The sequence below is a fragment of the Vigna umbellata genome, chromosome 4 (assembly GCF_029865625.1).
Source record: "Vigna umbellata cultivar VRB3 chromosome 4, Vumbellata_1.0, whole genome shotgun sequence".
Lineage (NCBI taxonomy): Eukaryota > Viridiplantae > Streptophyta > Magnoliopsida > Fabales > Fabaceae > Vigna > Vigna umbellata.
In genome coordinates, this window is record NC_142168.1 from 46,117,945 (window position 1) to 46,141,043 (window position 23,099).

Sequence of the window (23,099 nt, forward strand, 5' to 3'; positions counted from 1 at the left end):
GCCTCGAGGCCAATCCACTTGCAAACGTCATCAAATGGCCAAATCAATTATGAGTTCGATCAATGTCTAATCCATACAAGTCAACTCAAACTTGACTAAAGGCCTGATATAACTTCATACACATACACCAAATCAAACTCTCGAAAACATTATCTACATACCCAATTCAAATAAGTTAAGCGACATATCCTATCAAAAGTCCCTTATTACAATCTCGATAGTTTTGTTATATTTAAAATAATCATTAAATGTGACTTTTAATAGTCTATCTCCACACATATATTCCGAGATCCATGCTTATTCATTCGAAAGAGACAATGAAACTTATACTTACCATTTTATCCATACAAATGTTATTCTCTTATTGATTTGAGTGTTAAGGAACTTTTTTAGGTGAATTTCTCTTACTTATCGATATTCAAGTACACATAGGGGTGGACAAATCAAACTAAACTGCACTGCACTACTAAAAATTGTATTGAACTAAAAACTAGTTCAGAAAAACTGAACTGCACTAAAAAATAGTTCAGAAAAACTGAACTGAACTATTTTTTGTTTTATTAAACTGTACTGAACTGAACTATACTAAACTACAAAATAAACTGAACTGAACTACTAACTATACTAACTTTAAACTGAACTATACTAATTTTGAACTGAATATACTAATTTTAACCAAGAACTGCACTAACTATACAACACTAATAACTACAGCACTAACTAGTAAAATTGCATTAATAAAACTGCACTTCATCCCGTAAATTAAACATGAGAAGAGCAACATTTTGTACAGGAATCAGGAAACTAATATCCTAAATAGCTTGTAAACGCAAAATTCCTAAAATAGCCTTCCAAAGCACTTCAAATCTGATGCAAAAGATTCTGATGTGTTAGCATAACACCTTTTGGATTTCCAGTAGTTCCACTTGTGTATACAAGAGTAGCAAAGTCATCAGATTTGATTGCTTCATACATGTACTGCTTCCCTGAAATAACAAAGTTTTAGAGAATCAGATCACTGCTCCTTTAGTTATAAATACAAAGATCAATATGTCTCTTCTACTGTAAAATAAGCAAGCACATAATTTCTTAATATGAAATAATAAAACTATTAAATGTAACTCTATTCAGAAAAGAAAGGGACTAAAATGGTGATTGTTCCAAGAACACACAAATGAGAAATATTAAACCTCTAATCACACTTACAAACCATAACAGAGCTCAAACAAATATAGTTTTTGTTTACAATATATTGGCACCATCTCACATTTGCTTATGTTATTATTGTGCTAACAAAAATCTAAAAAAGCAATTTTAAGTTTGTTTGTCTTGAAAAGCTTGTGGACATGTACACATATAAGTTGTGCAGCTAGCAGTTACGAGACATAATACTCAATAGTGTGAATTTTCTACACAAAGTAAAATGTAATTATCAATTGAGCAACAGTTTGAAATGACAAGTTAAAAAGGTGTTATATTGTACTCACAAAATCAACTCCGATGGTGCTTATGTAGCTTTCAATGTATGAATCATCCTGTAGCAAAGCATTGAAAAACAATATTGAGCATTTGTGTACTGTTTCCAAGACAAAACAACATGAAAAACAAAGCATTAAGGTTATAGTCTTATGCACATGTACTTTAGATAACTAATAAATTGTGGCAAAACTTCAATCATCCAAATTAATAACAACACTTGAAGGTCCAACTTCATCTTGAGAGGTTATCTCTACAAAAATAAAATAAAATATTTCATAATTTTTTAACACTTAAAATATAAATTAAAATATATATAAATTTGTCATATAATCTAACCTTGCTCAAATTTATCAAGTTCTTTAGGATCCTCATCAAAAAGTATAGAGAAAGGTGTTCCTTTTAACCAATCTTGTGTGCAAACAAGCACTTCCACTATTTTAGGCGTTAGGCAACTACGATAAGGACTAACCACTCTTCCTCCTGTACTGAATGCACACTCTGATGCTACGATAGAGATAGGAATGACTAACACCTCTCGAGCCATGTTTGCAAGGATAGGAAATCTAGTCGAGTTGACTTTCCACCAATGTAAAATATCAAGCTCAACTGACTTCATATAAGGTTCAGGATCCTCTCTCAAGTATTTATCAAGCTCTGATATATAATCAAATCTACGTCCTGTAGATCTTAGGTAGAAACTCATGCCATGAGGATCATCATCATCATCATCTAGTTGAGATTCTTATTGGCTACTTTGAGAACCCTCCTCAATACCTTGATATTGTTCATAAAGTGTTTTTAAAGATGACAATAATTTTGATTTCAATTAACTAGCCATACTAGATTCAAAGAGGTAGTCAATGAAGTAATTAACAAAATCCAACTTACTCCTAGGGTCAAGCACAACAGCAATCAATAATAAGATATTAATTCCATTAGGATTTCCCCAATATTTTTCATACTTGCCCTTCATCCTCATTGCCATCAATTTTATGCTCACATCACTACTCTCAGAATATTGTCGAATCCTTTTACCAATTCCAAACACCTCCTTCATATACATATGACTCGTGACATAAGATGAACCAGAAATGCGTAGGGTAGAGTCATAAAATATCTTTAAAAATGGTAGAATAGACCTCGCATATTCCCAATCTTCTTCTAATGGCACACCACCATTACTTTTGGCCATTTCAACACCAAATTTCTTATCTTGTATATCTAGCAAGACAAAGGCATCTTTGTACTTCAAGCTTGCCTCTAACATTAAGTAAGTTGAATTCCACCTGGTTTCAACATCAAGACAAACAATACCTTTGTAAGAAATTCCCTCTTGTTCAACACATGCCTTGAATCTAGCAAATCTAGCAGGAGAAGATTTCACATATTTAACTACACTCCGGATTTTTGAAATTGAATCTTTTATCTCTTTTAAGCCATCCTTCACAATCAAACTTAATATATGAGCACAACAACGCATATGAACATATTCTCCCTTTAAAACAAGACAATTCCATGATAACATCCTTCTTTTAAGGTACTGGACCCCAACATCATTTGCGGTAGCATTATCCAGTGTGATGCTAAGGACTCACTTCAACTCCCAATTATTCAAACAAGCCTCAACATGTTTAGCAATGAGCTCCCCTGAATGTCCCGTTGTTTGAGAAAAATTCAAAATTTTCTTTTGAAGTTTCCAATCATTATCAATAAAATGAGCTGTTAAACTCATGTAATTTAGGTTTTGGATTGATGTCCATGTGTTTGTAGTTAAACAAACCCTCCCACACTGCTTTGATAGAAACATTTTCAACTTTGCTTTTTCCTCTTCATAGAGTTCCCATATTTCACGCCTCAATGTAGTGCGGGATGGGACTTCAAATCGTGGTTGCAAGGACCATACAAAGTCACGGAAGTCCTCATTTTCCACAAATCGAAAAGGAAGCTCAGACTTCACAAACATCTTCACCAACTTCATTCGAGATGCATTTTGGTCAAATTTAAAAATAGTTGGTGAAGGGCTAACACTAACTTCTGCAGTTGATGATGAAAGCTTTTGCCTTTTGAATGCTTCTCTATTAGGATTTTCTTTACATCTCGCCAAATGATTCCTTATCCCACTTGTTCCAGCCAAATATTTAATCAAATCACCACAATAATTGCATTTGGCCTTCTTCTCAGAATATGGTTTTTGTTTAGTAAAATGTCCCCACACATCTGATCGACCCTTACTATTCTCAGTTGACAATGAATCGATACAAGGAGGTAAATAATCCATTCTAGAAGTATTTGGTGTGAGGGTTTCTACCGTTTTTGACATTCACGTCACTACATTAATTAAGAGTTCAATCAAACAAAAGGCAAATTTATCTAAATGATGATGATATAGGGTCTGAAAACAAATTCAGAAATCACGTCACTACATCTATGAAAGTGTTGTGATAAACTCTAAAAAGAAATTCAGAGTTTATAAATATTAAAATATAATTGATTCAACATAGTAACTATTAAGATGCACCTCCTTGCTGTAGTGAATAAATAACATATTCTTTGTTAATCAAACAAGGGGAAGAAGGAGTAAGACAGAATATGAAAACAAAAAAGAGGCCTAACGATTCAAGGTTTCAAAATATAATTGGTTCAAGAATATAATAGCCACAAAGATACTCCTCCTTGTTGTAGTGAGTACATAACATATTATTTACTTAATCTAACAAGAGGAGGAAGGGAGTAAGACAACATATGAAAACTATAAGATGCATAATGATTCATAATTTCAAAATACACATGGTTCAAGAAGATAATAGCCATTAAGATACTCATCCCTGCTGTAGTGACTACATACATATTCTGTTTAAGGAAAAATGAGGACTCAACTTCCAAAAAGAATAAGATCAAAATTTTGGTAATCAAGATATATAATATTCACAACAATTAAAATTAAGTCCAAAATGCACGACATAGTTACCTGGCAATAACCAAGATCAAAGTTGTAAAATGAATAGATCAACAGTATATCTCGTAGAATATTTACATTTGGATTATCATCCCCTTCATAGAAAGGGATCGATCTATCAATTCTCACCTTCAAAAGCACAAGATAATTAAAACTACATTAGCATCTTTTATTTGTTCATTTATAGTCATTCAAATTTAAAATCTATTCCACTAGCTTACCACATCTTTCTCAATAAGCCCTTTCCTTTCCCTGTTTTGTGAATCTTTTAGCCTGTGCAGAGGATATACTCTACAGAGAAAAAAAAACATTACAAAATTATATTTTGACTTGGCCGATAGCTTACAGAAATAAAGCAGAAAAACAATGTTACAAGAGATGGCAAATACATTATTAGAATTCATAATTAGAGGAAAAACAATGTATAATTTATATAATTTATATATAAGCTTTAGCCGACGAAGAACATGTATTAATTAAGCTTAATGATTAATTGTTAGTTCATTGAACCTTCTAATAGGTCCATATTTTTAGTTTATAAATCTTTAGTGCAAGCAGTTATTCTTCAAAGGCATGCAGAATAGATTTTTAGTGCAAGCAGAATAAATTTCTCTGATTTTACCTAATAAAACAGCATATCTCTTTTCCATGATAAAGTAAAAGGGCAACATTTAACTCATAAAATCAGATTTATTTTATAAGAGTAAAAAAAGATGGATAGAATTTCCATCAAGTAGTCAAATCCAACTTCTCTCTTTGCTCTAACCGGTTGCCCTTTCTTCTCTCCAGATTATCTCTAATGAGAACAATTGTGTCATACAACCCAAATTAATCAAAATTAAAATGGTGAGAATGGAGAGAATATACTAACCTCCAAAAACAACAGGGCAAGAAATTAAAGTTATTGCACCATTATTATCGGTTTTTAAATTCTAGAGAATATGCCACCAATGCTTTCCAAAAGTTTCTCTCCCTATAAACAAAGCAAAGACAAATAAAAAGAAATCCAGATTCAGAATACAAATTCAGAAACTAAATTATGTTTTAAGCTTTCAAGAGGCATGTTCTAAGGTTTAGACTAACTTCTGTTCTAAGCTTTCAAGAGGCATGTTCTAAGGTTTACCTTTCCCATTGTTTGTTCCCATACTGAACCAACCAAGTTTTAAAAAGTTCCCATTTCCAATATCAATAAAAACAATATTTCAGTGAACAACAGACATAAAAATAACAAGCATTGCAAATCAACTAAGATTGTTCTTTTTGTTCTTTATATTCATAGGGTATCAAACTTTAGCGAGAACTTTGAGCTTAGTAGTGTTGTTGACACTGACAATACAATCGGGATAAAATGCAAATACAGTACCATAATACTATGGAATTGCTCTTCAACAAAAATTGGCCACACATAGTACACCAATTTTAATTACTGAGATGAAATATATCACTAAGGAAACTTTGATTGGCAAACAATTTTATCTCAGTTTTATCCAAATAACTATTTTGGAAAATCATTTCATACTTTCTACAACAAAATGTAACAAGAGGCATGTGAGGCTTCGTTTTGGTTTAACTTTTCTAGCTACACAATAATCTTCATAATCAATAAATAGGACAACTACTGGCAAAGCATGGTGTACTGTTTAGCGATGATGCAAGAACCCCATATGGTAATTTAAAACCCTTGTTGGAATAATAAAGTACCTTGGCCACTGATGGAAGAACCCCAAATGTTCTCTCCACGTACAAGCAATTGTTACCAGATGTCTAACAAAATGTTTGAACAACTAAGAATACATTTCAAAAATGTTTGAACAACACAGAAAAAACATTCGTACCTTAGGAGAAGTGTTCTCAGAAGTGTTCGACGATGGTGGTAGAACCTTCGACAGTTCGGTGACGGCAGAGTGTGGCAAAGCCTTCGACAGCGGAGAGCCTTCGACGACGGCGAACCTTCGACGGCGGCGAACCTTCGACGGCGGCGAACCTTCGACGGCAGCGAACCTTCAACAGCGGTAACCTCGACGGCAGCCTTCAACAGCAGCATCGAGTGAGTAGGATGAACGGGATGTAAGACAGAAAGCAAAATGAAGCCGTGATTGGGAAAGCATGTATAAACCTAAACTGCAGTTAACTGTACTTAATATAAAATAGTTCAGTATTTTTAAACTGTACTATTAATTAGTTAATTAATTTTTAGTTAACTGTATTATTAGTTTTTTAAATTTAAAAAAATATGGATTAACTATAGTTTAAGTATTTTAAGTTAACTCTGCCCAGCATAATTACACACATCCAAATTCTTTCAATTCAATCACACGTTGCTATGTGTAAGAAAACTATTACCTAAATCTAATAAAAACGGCTCTAATTAACACACTGATAATGTTAGTTTGATAGCTATAATTTTAATAGTAGCTGATATTCTGTTACTTACTCCCTAACTAAGAATTAGGATATTGTCCTTCTTATTTAATCACATTAATCTACTACTTTTTGCCATTTATTTCCTTTTCTTATTTTTTTTAATAATACTCAGTTAAATAAGATAATATTATGTTTTGGAATTCTAAACATGGAAGAAAATCTGATAACTATTTTCGTGAAACTATTCTTCCTTTTCTATAAAAGAAATTATTTTAAACATTTTAGAGGACCCTGTAAGCGTTTCTAGATTTTGAAAATCTAGATTGAATAATTAAATTTAAGTTTACTAAGTTTGATTGCTTAAAATTATTATAAATATTTTTCTTCAAATTTTAAATTTTAAAAAATAAAAAATGTTATTCAAATCCAACAAGGTAAGAGTTGAATAAGTAAATTTCATTTATTATAGTTATTAAAAAAATTAAATTTTTAAAAATGTTAGAAATATTTTAAAAATATTTATAAATGATTTTTTGTATTAAATTTTTACTTTAAAATTGTAGACTAGTTATTAAAAAGTTATTATAAATTCATTCTTAAAATATTACAAAATAATACAAATTCCTTTTTCAAATAGTTGGGGTTACCTAATTAAATTGAGCTTTACTACTTTTTTATCATTTAAAAACTGTTATAAATAAATTTTTTAAATATTAATAGGAATTGAATTAATAACTATAACTATTTATTATTAATTTGAAAATATGAAAATTCCAAAATTTGATTCTCATATTAACTATAGTTTAATTTAATAATACAAATTTGTTTATATATTATTCCCAGATTAAAAAACCAGTCTTTAAAAAATATCTCTATTTTTGCGCGGTTCAGAATATTTTTATTTTAGCACATATCCCGGATAAGCGAAAATCCTAAAATTATATTTATTTACTTATTTTAAAGGAAAAAAAAGTCACAAGGTTTTATCTGACCTTTTATATATATATATATATATATATATATATATATATATATAATCTGAAAGATAACGAGGACACGTACCTCGAATTTTGGCGGTTGAGAAGCTTTTCTTTCATTTTTTACTTTCTTCTGTTTCTGCTGCTGCGAAACGAAGAAAGAGCGAAACACTTCAGCAAGCAAGAGTGCGTTGTGTGTTTGCGATGCCAGGTGGAGCCGCCGTCTGCTCTGGTCACCGTTTTCTGTGCCTTGTTGTTCCGCATTCAAGTCGTCCACGACTGAGCAACCCGACTGGCTTGCGGCCGGTTTCGGTTCAGCTCCGATCCATATTTGTGTCGAATGCCGATACCAAGCTCTTCGGTTCCAAACTGAGTCTCATTCCCAGAGCTGTTGATTCTTCTACGGCACAACCTTCCGTTGTTTCGGACGATGACTTCTCCGTTTCTAAGGTTGGTCTTTTCGTTCCTCGCTCGAACCCGGTTTTCTTTCTCTTATCTTAATCAGTGAACGGACCGAAGTAGACCGGTCTAGGTTTATGATGAGTTTGGAACAGCTTGTCTATTTACTGTTTATCTCCACTAATTTTGTGATACAAGCCTATGCCCGGCAAATTGGACGAGTTTGTTCTACGTGTACATAAATAAAAAATGAATCTTTTTATAAGCCTAATTATGCAAGTTACATTTTTAAAAGTTTTACTTAAGATTTTTTTTCCTTGTTGAGTTATAAATTCACGGACAGACTAATTTCAAATTTTCTTTTTGTGAAAAAATAACTTATTCATAATTAAAATATTTAAGCAACTAGATCTTTTTTATTTATTGTTCATTATATAAATAACTTATTCAATTCTGTAAATGTTTAAAAGAACTTATATATAGAGGTAATGACATGTTCATAGACTATTTATTCCTCTTTACGACAAATTGACAAAATAACTTAAACTTATAACAAAAGAATTTAACCTTATTTCCTCATCACTTATAGAAATACTTCTGCGTAAGTGCTTACTTCAATGATAAGTACTTATTTAATAAGCACTTAATTAAGTTGTCTAATCAAATACACCAAAAATATGCCAATTTTAAGATTTTTTATCCTGTGACAAAAAGTAATTACAAAAGTGTTTTGTTATTTTTACTTCCTTTCCTATTTTCAACGATTTATATGAATTAGGAAAGATGTATGTAATGAACAAAGTATAAATAGTGTGCCATAGTTGTAAGTATTTGTTAAAAACAAGAAAGAACAACAAAAAGGGATTTAATCAAGCCGATTAACATAAAGAATTTTCTACCATTATGGATAAGGATTATGGGGTCCTCTAGTTACTCTACAAGTTGCTATTTGCTTTATCCAGCAATCTTCTCTTTTTGTCAGTTTAACTATACCAGATGCATAATAAATGAACTATACTTCATCTTGAGTGGGAATAAATACAATTAGTAGTACATAGTTCACGAGAGAAGTTCAGATCTCGGTATTTTTGGGCTTTACTTTTTACATATGAGTACCTTTTGAAGCATTAACAGTAGTGTTTGGTCAGAGAATCAGAAAAAGAAGTATTGAGTTATTGGTGATGTATACTATTGTGTGAATTCAATGGATTTACACAAATTCCAAGTGTGATCTCCTCCTATCTGTCTAATGACAAATTATATATGGCAGTGAATTGGTTGTTTACTGTTGCTTGTTTTGGTTCATGTCACTCACCTCAGGTTTCTCATTCACTGGTATATATGATTATTATTACCAGCAGCATAAAATTTTATAACTAGTTGGGTAGGGTTATTTATTCTAAGGATACTGTTTAATCGTTGCAGGTTTCTTTTGGTGTGGTTGGTCTAGGTGTTGGACTCTCACTCTTGTTGTGAGTATTATTTTCTTTTTTCAACTTCTTCATTTATTTTATACAATACATTAAGTGTTTTTGTTTATTGTGCTGGCCTTTTGTTACACGCAGCTATGGTTTTGGGGCATATTTTAATCTTTTCCCTGGATCTGAATGGTCAGCTATAATGTTAACATATGGCTTTCCTCTTGCAATTATTGGAATGGCGCTGAAGGTGAAGAAAGTTTTACCAATGTGAATAAATTTAGAACATGAATGTTCATAGTAATAAAGTTGTGCAAAAAGAGTCATGTTAGGAGTTCCCTTTCCTAACTTTCTTGTCATTACTTCATAGTTCTATTTGCATATTTGTGTTAGTGGATGCTCCCGTGATTTGCATACTCTTCATATTATTCATACTTTATCATTGGCCATCTCCCCTTTGCAGTATGCAGAACTCAAGCCAGTCCCATGCATCACATATTCAAATGCTCAAAGCTTGCAGGAAAAATGTGCAACTCCAATTCTTAAACAGGTGACATCATCCTATATTCATACCTACTACCCAACTTGTGCCCAACTTGTGAACCACATTTACGCAAGGACTGATTGAGGATCTTTAGGTTTAGAACCTTGAAGGAAATTTCAAAAAGTAATAAAAAAAATGGGATAAAAATTTTCAAAACATCAATATCTCATGATACAGAACTTCGATTGGGGTGTTTCCAAAACGACATGAAAGTTCAGGTTCTGAACTTCAAATTAGACTAAGAAACACTCAATTTGGACACTAGAACAGAAATTATGCATAAGAGATAAAACCGGACAGAAACATGAAAGGAGGAAGGAAAGAATCACTCTTTCCAAAAAGGCAACACAAAAAGGATGTGACAGTCCTTTGATACAGCCAAAGATTCTTGAATCACTCAAGAATTTAGGAGAACCACTCTCACTAAAGATAGAAGAGATAAAACCCTAATTTTTCTATATAAACTTCACTTGTATCTTTGATGAAAATGGTTAAGTTTGTAAGGGCTGATGACTAAAATTCCCAATTGGACTCTTATTACAACTTGAAAATAAAACCAAACTAACGCCCATTAATTGATTAACTCAAAACATAATTTGGTCAGCCAACTTTACAAAGGATTGGGCCATTATTTAAACAAACTAATAACTTAAAAGGAAAAAACAACAGCCAAGTGGTTTTCAGTCTTCCTCAGCTGGGCCATGATACAATTAACCACCTTGGTCTTTTTTTCTTGAACCTTGGGCTTGTATTCCATTAATATGGACAACACTTGTTGAAGAGCTTCTTTTGTTTTTCTTGCTCTGGCCCTTGTCATAGGTCCTCCAAGTCCTTCAAGTGGATCCTTTCCCTTGCTCATGGTCACATCCCCATCATTCTCTCTCTTGAGAAGGATTTGGCATCAAATTTGATTCTCTATCTACTTCAAAAAGAGAAAGTCAGACACATTAAAGGTAGAACTAACATTATACTCACTGGGTAGATCAATTTTGTAGACATTGTCATTGATTCTTTTAAGAACTTGAAATGGACCATTTGAAGCTTTGATTTCCTTTGTTCAGGAAACTGTTCCTTTCTCATGTGCACCCAAACCAATCCCCAGGTTGGAAAACAACCTTTCTTCTACCTTTGTTAGCTTGCCTTGCATAGCTCTTATTTTTCTTTTCAATTTGAGCCTTCACTTGCTCATCCAACTTCTTCACATACTCAACTTTAGCCTGTGCTTCTTTATGCTTAAACATAGAAATGTTAGGCAAAGGCAGCAAATCAAGGGAAGTCAAAGGGTTAAATCCATACACAATCTCAAAAGGTGAAAAGTTAGTTGTGTTAGTATTGTGGAGCTTAATTTAGTCTCACATTGCTTAATACTGTGAGATGTTGTTCTCTCTTTAGCTACAACCTCTGTAAAGCTTGAGACACACCAAAATATAAATATACTTCCTAGTGTAGTCATGGACGTAGGCATTTGTACAGTGAACCAGGTTAAATTCCTGTTTCCTTTATTTTCTCTTTTCTCTTTTATTGTCTTGTTCCTAACAACTGGTATTAGGAGCCAATTTCTTAGTATGATCTGTGGTTGCAACTTTGTCTGATCTTCCACATTAGAAAATTTTTTGTTTTCTTTTTGTTTGGAATCTAGGTTTAGAGAAGTCGTGGGAGATTTTTCCAAAAGCAGCAGGAGCAATGGCAATGGAAGAACGAAACTGACAACATTGCTACAACTACCTCCATCAATGATTACCAAGCATACATTACCATTAACTAAACATCTTGTATGAAAAATGTTCTCCCTTTGAAATGCATCCTTATCAATTATAATAATTAGTTTTAAATTATAATAATTAGTTTTTATTAGCTAGCTTTTGTATATCTGCTTTCCCTTTATTTAGGCTAACTGTTAGTGCTAAATTGGTGGAGTTTGTTCCCTTGACTCTTTCCTATTTACGTTATCAATTTGTATATTTATACTACTGTAACCCAATGATAAAATTAGTTCAAAACGTTTTTCCATATGGTATCAGACTAATACACGACCCTCTTCTTCCTTTTTTTTTCTTCTTCAACACAGGACGTCGCTCCTTCCTTTCTTTTTTCCTCCCATGGCCAACGACAACTCTTCATCTATTAGCAACCCTCATGAGCCATCAAAACCCTTCACTTGCATCACCCTCAGCAGTGTCACCAAGCTTCTTCCCTCCAATTACCTCACCTAGAAACTTCAAGTTGAAGCTCTCCTTGATGGCTATGATCTTCTCAAATATCCAGATGGATCCTTTCTTGTGCCGGCGACAATGGTCTCCACTACCGTTGAATCTCCGGTGACAACTCTGAATTCTGCTTATCAAACCTGGCGTCGACATGACCGTCTTATATACGGTGCTCTCCTCGTCACTCTCTCCCCTGAAGTGGCATCCCTAGTGTCTCAAACAACGATATCACATGAACTCTGGACTCTTCTCCAGCGAACCTATGCCAAGGCATCCCGCAGCCACCTCAAGCAGTTAAAGGAGCGTATCCACACAGCGTCCAAAGGTACCCAATCCATCACCACCTACATGCATTCTCTGAAGCAAACTGTAGATCTCCTTACCTCACTTGGCTCTCCTGTCTCCGTTGAAGACATGACCGGCCATGTCTTGCGTGGCCTCGACGACGACTATAGAGCTGTCATTGACGGCGTCAATGCAAGGGATGCTGCAATTCTTTTTGATGACCTCCTCGAGAAGCTTCTCATTCAAGAACTCTCCCTTGTTGCTGCTCAACGGCAGGCCAGAGATAGAGTCCATCCACATATGAGCCGTTATGGGTTGTTTGACCCGTCTGCAAGGTTTTGAATTTGAAGCTTCTCAAAGAGGTCATCGAAAAGAATTGCAGTGTCCCTTGCATTGGCGCCGTCAATGACAACTCTGTAGCCGTCGTCGAGGCCACGCAAGACATGGTCAGTCATGTCTTCAACGGAGACAGGAGAGCCAAGTGAGGCAAGGAGATCTGCAGTTTGCTTCAGAGAATGCATGTAGGTGGTGATGGATTCGGTACCTTTGGACGTCGAGACGCTCCTTTAATTGCTTGAGGTGGCTGCGGGATGCCTTGGCCTAGGTGTGCTGGAGAAGAGTCCTGAGATCATGTGATGTCGTTGTTTGAGACACCAGGGATGCCACTTCAGGGGAGAGAGTGGTGAGGAGAGCATCGTATATAAGACGGTCTTGTCGACGCCAGGTTTGATAAGTAGGACTCGAAGTTGTCACCGGAGGTTGAACGGTGGTGAAAACCGTCGTCGCCAGTTGCACCAGCGAACCCATCTGGATATTTGAGAAGATCATAGCCATCAAGGACAGCTTCAACTTGAAGTTTTCAGGTGAGGTAATTGGAGGGAAGAAGCTTGGTGACATTGCTAAGGGTGATGCAAGTGAAGGGTTTGATGGCTCATGAGGGTTGCTAATAGATGAAGAGTTGTCGTTGGCCATGGGAGGCAAAAAGAAAGGAAGGAGCGGCATCTTGTGTTGAAGAAGAAAAAGAAAAGGAAGAAGAGGATCGTGTATTAGTCTGATACCATATGGAAAAACATTTTGAATTAATTTTATCAATTATAATAATTGATAATCCATAGCCTTCACTTGACTTCCCAACATCCTCCTAATCATGTACAACTCTCCTTCATTAGCTTTCACTTCTTCATCACTATCCTCTTCCTCTCCACGACTATCATCTGATTGGCTTGTGTACTCCCCATTATCCTTAAGTAGAATGATCTTCTTGGTAAGACACTCATAGGCATAATGTCCTATTCCCAAACATTTCACTTCTCTAGTCCTCTTTGGTGGATGTTTAGGTTTCTTTTGAGGTGTTTTTCCTTGGTTAGATAGCGCTGTATTACTAGAGGAGGCAATACCATCTTTCTTTACTCTATCTCTCCAGTTTGAAGAATTAAAATTGGTAGAACTCTTTCTTATTTATACTTTTTTGTTTAATTTGTTCTACCTGTATGGCCTTATGCAAAAGATCCTCCATCTCCACAAACTTTTGCAACTCAACATCTCTAATATCATGATTTAATCCACTAAGGAAATGAGCCATAGTTACCTTAGGATCTTCTTCAATTTTGGCTTGGATGATAAGAATCTCCATCACCTTATAATATTCCTCCACTCCCTTGCTTCATGAGATAATATCTGAAGTTTCAATTTTAAGTCCTTATGGAAGCTAGAAGGTACATACCGCTTCCTCATGACCCTTTTCATTTTAGCCCAAGTGTCCACCATAGGTTCCTCATCTCTAATCCTCTCTCTCTACAACTTGCTCCAGTAAATTAAAGCATATTCAGAGAATTCAGTCGTTGCAAGCCTTACCTTTTGCTCCTCACTATAATTATTACAAGAAAATATATGCTCGATTTTGAGCTCTCACTCTAAGTAAGATTCAAGATCACTCCTACCCTTGAAAGGTGGTACATTCAATTTTACTCCTTCTATTCTTCCCTCGTTCCTATTTGGCCTTCCTCCTCCTGGTGGAGTTTTATTCTCTAGTTGATCCAACCTATCATGGAACTCATCTTGTTGCTTCATCAACCTCTCCAAATGTTGATATAATGTACCAATTTGCATCTGAATATCATTCCTTTCTACCATGATTAACAAACAGATCAAGGTAACAAGAGCAAAATATATATATGTGGTGTTTGAAAATTTTCTCACCCACTTAAGTGTTTGCACTCAACAGATTGGCTTTTACTATGATGAAACTCTCTTGCATTTTACCATCAAATTCTCTTTGGGTTCTTTGGAAATTCAAGAGATTATGGCCACAGGAAAGAACAATCCTCCAATACGTGCACGATAAAGCTAAGTCAACAAAGAAGAGGACAAGGTTAACACAAAAGACTAAAAGAAATTATGTGAACCACATTTACACAAGAACTGATTGAGGATCTTTAGGGTTAGAACTTTGAAGGAAATTTCAAAAATTAGTAAAGAAAAATGGGGATTAGAATTTTCAAAATGTCAATATCTCGAGCTACAAAATTTTGATTGGGGTGTTTCAAAAACGGTGTGAAAATTCACGTTCTGAACTTCAAATTAGGCTCAAGAACACTTAATTTGGACACATAGAATGAAAGTTATGGATAAGAGATAAAACTGGAAAGCAACATGAAAGGAGGAAGGAGGGAAAGAATCACTCTTTTCAAAAAGGCAACACATAAAGGATGTGAAAGTCCTTTGATACAATCAAAGATTCTTGAATCACTCAAGAACTTAGGAGAATCTAATAGAATTATGAAGGTTTATGTTGGAAAAAACATAGAAGTTAATAAGAGGTGGTTAGGGTAGTTAGGAGGAGTTTTAATTAGCAGTTAGGCGGTTTTATCTTTTACGGGGGGCTTGTCTAGGAGGGGGTTGCTGAGTGTTTTGTCGCAGAACCGGGTCTATCTTGTGTAGAAGGGAATGTCTTCCCTTGGAAGTTGTTGATTGTTTTCTGTATTTTCAATTCAACAAAAAGCTGCCTTACTTTGAGGAGTCATATCTATGTCCGTTTTTGCTTAATCTGATATAGAATTTAGGTTTCTTGTTACTAAGAAACCTAATAGAATCACTCTTACTAAGATAGAAGAGATAAAATCCTAATTTTTCTGCATAAACTTCACTTGTATCTTTGATGAAAATGGTTAAGTTTATAAGGATTGATGACTAAAAAAATTGCTAATTGGATCCTTATTACAACTTGAAAATAAAACCAAACTAAAGCCCATTAATTGATTAATCCAAAACATAATTTGGTCAGCTAATTTTACAAAGGATTGGGCCATTATTTAAACAAACTAATAACTTAAAAGAAAAAATCAGCAACCAAGTGGTTTTTAGTCTTCCTTCACTTAACCACCTTGGTCTTTTTTCCTTGAACCTTGGGCTGTATTCCATTAATATGGACAACACTCGTTAAGAGCTTCCTTTGCTTTCTTTGTTTTGGCCCTTTTCAGAGGTCTTCCAAGTCCTTCAAGTGGATCCTTTCCCTTGCTCATGGTCACGTCCCATCAATCCTACATTCATACTTACTACCCAACTTGGTGTTAAATCCACAATGCCTAACACCTTTCTTTTAAACTAGTTATCTGAGAGAAATCAAGATTAGGCAATCAAAGGAAGAACATTATGTCTTGTCCAGGTTTTAGTAATTTATATCAAGGATTAAAATTGTCAATTATGGTATTTTTCTTTGTTCCATTTTGTAATTGCTCAGGTGAAATAGTCATTTTTGATGTAAAATTATAGGCACTATAATTTAATTGGTTGACATGCACAAGTGAAGTGATTTATAACCATTAAGCTGGCATAAGTAAAGTGTGGATTAATTTGATGTTGCAAGATTTAAACCAAATTGTCCTATGGTTTTGGCCACTTCTAAACTTGTGTGAATTAAATAACTCCTTCAAGATTTGTAATTTTGTGAAGTTAGGCAAACAAAGTTCTACTATGATAATCCGACAATCCTTCATATTGACTCCAATCTAGTGTTTCATGAGAGAACCAAACTATATTCTCATTTTGTTAGGAAGAGATTCTTGTTCAATAAACTTACTACTAAATTCGTTAGCTCCAATAATTAGCTTGCAAACATTCTAACCATTTCTTTAAGAGGACTTAGAATTCAATTTTATGTTCCAGTTTGAGGGACTTTTATATGATTGTTATTATTTGTACAACTTTAGTAAAGTTGCTTCGTGGCTGTATTTAGCTTAAGCGTTAAGGGTCATAGGCTATGGCTTCTTTCCTTTGATTGTTCTTGTTCCCACCTTTTCTATACCTGCACATATTTATAAATGGAATACATCAGCTGAGGCAATACTCACTGATTTTTTCCATTCTTTAAATTGAAATGTTTTAAATACTTGACGTAGCATGTGACTTCTTGGGCTTTCACAGGTGAAGAGTGATGTCACCAGGTATCGCTATGGAGATGAGCAACATTTGGACGAGGCATTGAAACGGATATTCCAGTACGGCCAAGTATGTTATTTGGATGAGCAACATTTGTATATTTTCGATTTCTCTGTTTTCTTATTTTGAGGAGTTAAATGAAACATAAAAGTCACACTTTTCCTCTTCTCTACTTGTGTTTGAAATGAGAACCCACTTCCAAGCCTTATGTGGAAAAACCCAAGTCCCACATTATTAGGAAAAAAGAAACTGTGGATTGAATGCCTTTTACAAGTGATGAGGTTTGTTTACAGTAACAATATATACTACATAAGCTCATCAAACAAATGAAAACATATATAATGTGGAATAACGAGTTAGTATAATGCTGACTAATTTTACCCCTAAATTCAGGGGAGATATATTTCCTGTAACAGTTGTGACTAAAAAGAACTAATTTTACTCCTAAAATTCAGGAGACATATTTCCTATAATGCATGATTTTGATTATCCAAGATAATCAACACTCCCCATCAATCTGCATGATAGATATCTGTCACATCCAGATTGGATCTCAGACTTTCGTAGGTGTGCCTTGGAAAAGCTTTAGTTAGGATTTTGTAGTTTGGCTGCATGATGTATTTAATCAATCTTTATGATACTATGATTAATCTTTTCCTATATGAAGTGTTGAAAAATTTCCACTTGCTTTCTTCTATCATGGTGGATTGGGTATTTGGAAATGCTAGTGGCAGCCTTGTTGTCACATGGTTTAGTCTCATCGTGTAATATGTGGGAATCTTGCAAACATGATTCACACTATATTTTTCATCACAGCAAAAACATTCTCCTTTTTTGAAGCTTTGATTGCATCAACCTTTTAAAGTTGTCTCTGTTGTGGCCGTCATAGTTACCTCATTATTGCACTTGTTGGTACCAAATTGGGAAAAAGATTTTGTTTCTGCCAATAAATTGTGTGGTGCTGAATTACTTGCTGCCATTGGTCTTGGAGCTGCGGTTATCCATTCCTTTTTTCCTCTTTGAATAAGAAAACTCCTACTCCCTCCTGTGTCTCTAATCCCTATTGTGTCCTTTATTGCTGCATAATCCTCTTGTGTGACTAAGTTTGTGAATTCTGGCTTGGAAACTGGGGACAGATCCCAGACTGCTGGAGAATTGCAGAATGTCCATTCTGCATACAAATTGAATGGAAAATATTATATTAAATGGTCTCAACTCATTAAGACCATTCTGAAAGAAAGGTAAGGTCTGTCACTTGACTAATTATGCACCAACTCCCACTTCCATCGAGAAAATGATCTGTATGCGACCCTTTGCACTCTAATTCTTTGAAAAACACATGGAACACCTCATTCATTTTCACATAGGCCTGCAGCAGGGTACTGTTACTTAGCTCATGAGAGGACTTGTCAAATTGTACAGCATATGCAGCAAGTAGCCACCCTCTTAATGCATCTTCACCTATAGCATCTTGCTCTTATACCATATCAATGCACCTATTATCACCATTTGTAGCATTTCACTACTAATCTCAAAGTGTTTTTTACGTGGGGTGAGCACCTCTATTTATTACCAAATAACCCTAGAGGTGTCTCACAAAAGTAGAAGCAAAATCCTAAAAACCTCAACTTTGCTAACTTGGGTAAGAAGGCTAAAATCCTTTCCATTAGAAGAAGGACATGTAACCACTACTATGGAAAACTCCTCTCCATAGGACATATGGCCACTACTCTTCCCAAAGGAAGAAGACCAACACCCTTAGCTTGTCTCCCAAGGTGGTCTGGGTGGATGTCGACTAAAAGTCAACTTACAAGAGGCGCTACATATGGGTCAACATGAGAGTTGACTTGTATTGACCCATGTTGACCTAAACCCTACACTACTTGACCTATAATACAAGGTCCAAAAAGGAAATCCTCTACTACTTGGTCCATGATACAAGGCTAAAAACATTCCTACTTTACTAGGTGTGCTCCAAAATGGCCCAAGAAAATAAGAGTTTGGCCTCACCTTTCAGAGATTACTCTATCTCTTCTTAAATGTGCTTCGCCATGCTTCTCGTGATTGGTTCCTTGGCTAGGGGTTTGCCATCACTTCTAACCTAAACCACTGATGGTTTATAAGAAAATGTTATCTGAATGTTGTGTCAAATGTAGAAATTTACAAAATCAAATACAATAAATTATTGTGTAATAAGACGGAATCAATGATCCTAATTGGGTAATGACTGACAAATCTGTAACAGCTAATGACTAATTAATTCTAACATAAAGTAATCTACAATGACATCAAATTATAATTCTATTTTGCTTTTAGTAATGTCCAAGAAAAATGTTTCTTAATTTGGATTTGCAGAATGCTTTCATATATTATGTTTTATGAATTTTTATAATATTTTGATATGTATCTCACACATAGCTTTTCTTATATATTTTAGAATAATTGTATCACTTAGTAAATACATATTGTATCTGATACATGTATCACATTCATGCATCAAATAAGCCTTTATTGCATGTGGGACTTGATCTTTCTTCTTCTGCAGCCTGTAATATGTTCTTCAGTTCCAAGATATAATTTTATCTGCTTTTTGTTCCAGGGAGGAGGAATACCAAGGAGAAGTGCTCCTGTTCTACAGTTGATTCGAGAAGAAGTATGCTTGTCAATTTTACATTTATTCAGCAATCAGTACTATTATTTAAGTCTCGTTATTAACATTTTTGTTCATATTACATACAACATCCTTTGCAAATGCAGGAAAAGTAAATAATAGCATATATCTCATTTTACTTCGAAAGAATTTTGTAGAACGTGTTAACTTATAGTACTAGTTCAGTTCTCTTACTCTTACACATTCACTACTGTCCATACCTCTATATTTTATGAACTGTTTTAAATACAGCATGTTTCCTAGTTTTATCATTCTATATGTATCTAATTTTAAGTTTCATTTATATTCTTTTGTCTGCCTTGACTTCATTTGTTCTATCATTCTCTTTGTATATATCATGGAGTCTTTTTTGCATCTTAAGCCGTTAACCTCCATCCTCATTCCCCTACCCACATGGCCACCTCAGCACTCTGAGTACCCTTTCCTAAGATTCATTTTGATTAAACTCAAGCACCCTTACCATGAGATTCAACTAAATTTCTTGTGTCTCAGTATTTTTGTTTGTTGGGAGTATAAAAGCTACAGGTAATTCTTTCATTAGTTCACTTCTAGCTATGTGCATTTGGATTGGCCTTGAAAGTATATTTTATACCACTTGAAATTTAGTAACTTAAAGCCAAAATAGGATTTTTTGAATTCTTTTCATTTGTACACATTTGGTGCTTGTGCTATCTTTTTTATTAACTGCTCCATCTTTTATTGAACGTATTTATTATTTTAAATGTTCAAGAACTTTCTGTGAACGAGTACTGCCAATAGACAAGCTCTACTCTCCAGCAGCTATTCTTTGTTCCGAGATTGGGTCCCGTCAATATTTTTTTTTCATTTAAGTAGAATGGCCTACCTAAGCCACTTTGGTTGCTCCAGCTTTCATCATTAGTAAAAAACCTTCTATTATAATATTCTTTAATATTTGGGGATTCCCAAAGGAATTTTAGTTGCTCAAGCTTTCTGTATTATTATTAGCGCAGCAAGCTTACTATTTACAGGATCATTTTTTTCATTAGACTCTCGTTTCCCTTATTAATTCTGTCTCGTGATGTGGTTATATCTTAGGTCACACAAGATGGTAAATACTGTCTGGTTTTGGTTTTTGAGGCCAAGACTCTCCAGTTGTCAGATTTTGAACAAAGACAGGTATTCCGTTATGTTTCCTGGAGTTATATTTTAATTATATAAATAGTGTATTAATTTTTTCGCATGTTTGTGAAGATGATGGGACTCTTTGGATCTTGGAGAGAGCATAAGTTCTAGAATTAGATAACTCGTGTGGTCTTTTCCTTGTAATTTATTTGTCAGGGAGGTCGGATAGTTTGAAAACACTCAGAAGAGAAAATAGAAATAGAAGAATCAAAGAACAGAAATCCCAGAACCTAAATCTCACTGCCCCAAATTAATTTGACGTGTGGGATTTAGAATTATACTTGTGATCTTCTTGAGAGCTAGTGTCCTGCATTCTCTTAAAATTTATATATTTTAATACGTATTAACAATGGAACTTATAATATTTTGCATATATTGATATTATTTGTTGCGTTATATTAGATATATACTATGTAAGCACCGTCGAGCCAGTTCAAATAAATGACCTTGTCAATTTATAGTTGCATAGTAAGAAAAACTGATCCCAATCTGAGATACGGACCAGTGGGAAATATTGGGTAAACCAGAAGATTTGGCTAGAGACAGATAGAGTGATGGCTAGTTAAACATTCTATAATACGAAGAATAGTTATGAACCCTATAGACCATTTTGCATGAGGTGATGAAGAGAGGGATCCAATTGATAAAATATAAAAAAGGAAACCTCAACTCCTTGGGGTTTATGCTGCACTTAAGTCCAAAATTGCATGGAAGTTAAAGCAATTTTCAAGAGATAAAATGTACTTTTCATTGCAGGTTATCCCTGTGCTATTCATAATCATACCATACTGTAGACTGACAAAATGCTGTAATTTAACTTTGGCGTACTACTGCTGTTGGAATTTAATTAATCCAATTCATATTCTCTGCAATTCTTAAATCCTCTAGGGTTTTGATATCAAAAGATATTGGTGCTAACTATTTCTCAATCTTCAATTGTTTAGGCCAAATTTGCTTCCTTCTTTGGGCCAGGAATTATAGCTGAAATTGGTGAGTGTGAAAATTCAAACTTTGCTTGTGTGCTAAATTGCTGGTACTTAAAATTAGTCTCCAAATGAGACTATAATGTGCTAGTATTTAAAATTGCTAAACTGCTTGTATGCTAATCTTCATTTGGTCGCTACAGTGGATCCATTTTAATTTCTAGTCTCTAAATGAGAAAATTGTAAATTTTAGTCCCTGCACATGCATAGAGATTAGGTTTTAGTCCAAGTCATTGACATTGTTATTAATGAGGCTGACAATGTTTGCTTACACTGCTACAAAACATTATTGGATTGTAAAACTGCTATAAAAATTCTGACTGTATAAACTTGCTACAGATAGTTTTCTGTTTTCTATACCTTTTCAGAAAATTTTGTAACAGTGTTAGTAGCAGAAACAGCATTTAACCGTGGTAACAATAGGGACCAAAATTTCTATTCATGTGTAGGTTCCAAAACATAATATTCTTGTATAAAGACGAAAACTTAAAATGAGGAAAACTATAGAAACTTAGTTAATTGTTTAATCTATTAAAATACAAAGTGAGTGACAATGTGTAGAAAGACTAAATGCATTCTGACATAATAACTGGGTGCAGGTAAGGGCGAACAAGACTTATATGAGGTTCGACTTATCTCCGATACAGACCCCAATGCTTTACCTTCATGATGTTCTGAACCATTTGATTCTCTTCCTTGTCTCATGGTTTTAGTCAATTACAGGACTTAGGTCCTCTACAATATGTAAAAATGTTATGTTCAAGAGTACTGAGTTATTATTGTATCAAGTGTAAATTTTGACGTTTAAATAAAATAGCAATTTGAAAGTGCCTGGTCAGTGAATATCACATTATTTATGCTGGCAATTTGGTAATGGCATTTTCTTCTCGCAATGCCCTATTATACCGATGTATTTCTGTAATAGCTAAAATAAACTATTAGTTAGAGAGGATGGGTCGAATAGGTTTAAATATAACTTCTGAAAAATTTATGCAATTATGTCTATTAGTTGTTGATAGAGCATTGTGTAATGGCTTTATAAAGGAGTTTACAAATCATTTTAAGAAAGTGTTTTATGAGGGTTAAAAACATAAGTACTCATGAAATAGAAAGAGAAAACGAATAATTTATTTTTACATTTGTTTACCTTTTAACTTTGAGTTATGTATACTTCTCTAAATGACAAAGAAGTTATAATAAATTAACCTATTATAAATATTTTTACTTTAACGTGTT

General features: G+C 34.1%; 2 protein-coding genes and 2 pseudogenes across 4 annotated transcripts; 1 reads left to right on the forward strand and 3 right to left on the reverse strand.

Annotated features, from left to right (window-relative positions):
- Window positions 1–441: 441 nt before the first annotated feature.
- Window positions 442–6,556, reverse strand: LOC148200379 (uncharacterized). Of its 2 annotated transcripts, XM_088112132.1 has the most exons (6): window positions 6,271–6,556; window positions 6,137–6,199; window positions 4,657–4,726; window positions 4,448–4,564; window positions 1,488–1,535; window positions 442–986 (listed from the first exon to the last, which is right to left on the reverse strand). In XM_088112132.1, exons 1-6 carry the CDS (start codon window positions 6,477–6,479, stop codon window positions 891–893), a joined length of 603 nt encoding a protein of 200 aa, XP_087968258.1. In that variant the 5' UTR covers window positions 6,480–6,556; the 3' UTR covers window positions 442–890. The 2 variants fall into 2 exon arrangements, with proteins under 2 accessions (XP_087968258.1, XP_087968259.1); XM_088112133.1 differs by lacking the exon at window positions 6,137–6,199 and having other exon boundaries at window positions 6,271–6,555.
- Window positions 6,557–7,841: 1,285 nt separating this feature from the next.
- Window positions 7,842–22,690, forward strand: APE1 (acclimation of photosynthesis to environment). Of its 2 annotated transcripts, none has more exons than XM_088111756.1 (9): window positions 7,842–8,226; window positions 9,601–9,647; window positions 10,057–10,143; window positions 11,777–11,909; window positions 17,052–17,135; window positions 19,666–19,719; window positions 20,794–20,874; window positions 21,825–21,870; window positions 22,463–22,690. In XM_088111756.1, exons 1-9 carry the CDS (start codon window positions 7,981–7,983, stop codon window positions 22,531–22,533), a joined length of 849 nt encoding a protein of 282 aa, XP_087967882.1. In that variant the 5' UTR covers window positions 7,842–7,980; the 3' UTR covers window positions 22,534–22,690. The 2 variants fall into 2 exon arrangements, with proteins under 2 accessions (XP_087967882.1, XP_047181912.2); XM_047325956.2 differs by lacking the exon at window positions 11,777–11,909 and adding an exon at window positions 9,741–9,843 and having other exon boundaries at window positions 7,845–8,226.
- Window positions 10,151–11,471, reverse strand: LOC148200380 (uncharacterized; annotated as a pseudogene).
- Window positions 12,839–17,045, reverse strand: LOC148200381 (uncharacterized; annotated as a pseudogene).
- Window positions 22,691–23,099: the final 409 nt, after the last annotated feature.